The sequence below is a fragment of the Marmota marmota genome, unplaced genomic scaffold (assembly GCF_001458135.2).
Source record: "Marmota marmota marmota unplaced genomic scaffold, marMar, whole genome shotgun sequence".
Lineage (NCBI taxonomy): Eukaryota > Metazoa > Chordata > Mammalia > Rodentia > Sciuridae > Marmota > Marmota marmota.
In genome coordinates this window covers 574,057-575,407 of record NW_025999985.1, presented here as the reverse complement: position 1 = coordinate 575,407, position 1,351 = coordinate 574,057, and the positions used below count along the sequence as shown (strand labels likewise).

General features: G+C 47.5%; 1 protein-coding gene across 1 annotated transcript; it reads right to left on the bottom strand.

The window, feature by feature from the left end:
- Positions 1–1,038, bottom strand: LOC107160746 (vomeronasal type-1 receptor 4-like). The gene has a single exon (XM_015507379.2). The coding sequence runs from the start codon at positions 937–939 to the stop codon at positions 1–3; it is 939 nt and encodes a 312-aa protein (XP_015362865.1). The 5' UTR covers positions 940–1,038.
- Positions 1,039–1,351: the final 313 nt, after the last annotated feature.

The following is a 1,351-nucleotide window of genomic DNA, read 5'->3' as shown; positions in this document are numbered from 1 at the left end:
TTATATTTTTCTCACATGATTGGCATTCTTCCTACTCTGCTCCCAGGCAGAGTGGATCCTGGATGCAGTAGAGCCTCTGCTCATGAGCAGAAAGGGGCTGACAGCTGGGAAACACCCAGTCAATATTGCAGCCGTGTTCAACAGGAACCAGTTAGGATTATAAATAACACCTAAACTAACTTGGAACATGCAGGAAAGTGTGTAAAAAGAGACAAAGGTGCTCACCAGGAGGAGGATGGTTTTGGTGGCTCTGGACTCAGGGGAGGACCTGAGGGAGCTGGACTTATGAACATGCCGCATTCTCTGCTTGTGCCTGTGCAGGATGAGCACCAAGGAGCTGCTGGCCCAAAGCATGAGCCCCACACACAGGGCATCAGGGAATGTGAGAAATGCTGCCTGCAGTGAATTTAAGGTTCTGTCATGTCGAGCAGCAGAACAGTATCCAAAATCTTTCAGGTTTGTGATGTTTTTGTTGCTCTTTTGTCCAGTTATGTACATAAGAAAAATAACATTTACAAGGAGATACAGGATCCAGTTCAGGTTTCTGGAGAAGCCAATGTACTTGGAAATATTTACTTTAAGCTCTGAGTAGCTGGAGTCTGCAGGACTGATCTTAATGGCCTGAAAGACACTCAGGAGGCAGGTGCTGCCAATGGACACACCCCTGCCCACCCTGTGAAGATAGAAAAGCAGCTTGCATCCAGCATCACTGAGGAAAATTTTCACTCCAAAAGCTGCCACTGTCTGGGGAACTCCTCTGCACAGGAGAGTTAACAAGTTGGCCACAATTAAGTGCTGAAGAATCAAGTCTGTGTGTCTTACTCTGCACCCAGTGAAGTAAAGGACCAGGTAATGGAGGAGAAGAGAGGAATTGCCCAGAGCTCCAGCCACAGTCTGTGCCAGGAAGATGATGCCTACAGCCACATCACTGGCTGCCATCCTGCCAGTTCCCTGCTGTCCCAGCCAGAGGGTCCTGCAGGGGAACAGGACGCCTGGACTGCATGTGTCCTGTCAACCAAAATCCAGCATTGCTCACTCTCCAGAATTCCCACTGTGAAAGCTTACTTAATGTTTTATTTTAACTACCAGGTTGTAATGAGCCTGGTGTGACTAGTTAAGGCATGAAGTGTGTATAAATCCTGGCTGTGAAGGCAGCACATGGTGATTCTGGAATCTTTACAACATGAGGCAGGTGCTGAGATGATTTTGCTGATGACCAGGAGAACTTGGGCATAAAGGTTAATTCTCTGCCCAAATTTTTACTCTGATCAAGTGCTGAGAGGGGCCTTGAAACTGCCTGACTGGTTACAGAGAGGGTGGATGAACCACCAACCATTCCTAAAGTTAGTGA

What these genes read in the sequence shown, in the direction of transcription:
- LOC107160746 (XM_015507379.2), bottom strand. Translation starts at nt 939, where the DNA reads ATGGCAGCCAGTGATGTGGCTGTAGGCATCATCTTCCTGGCACAGACT.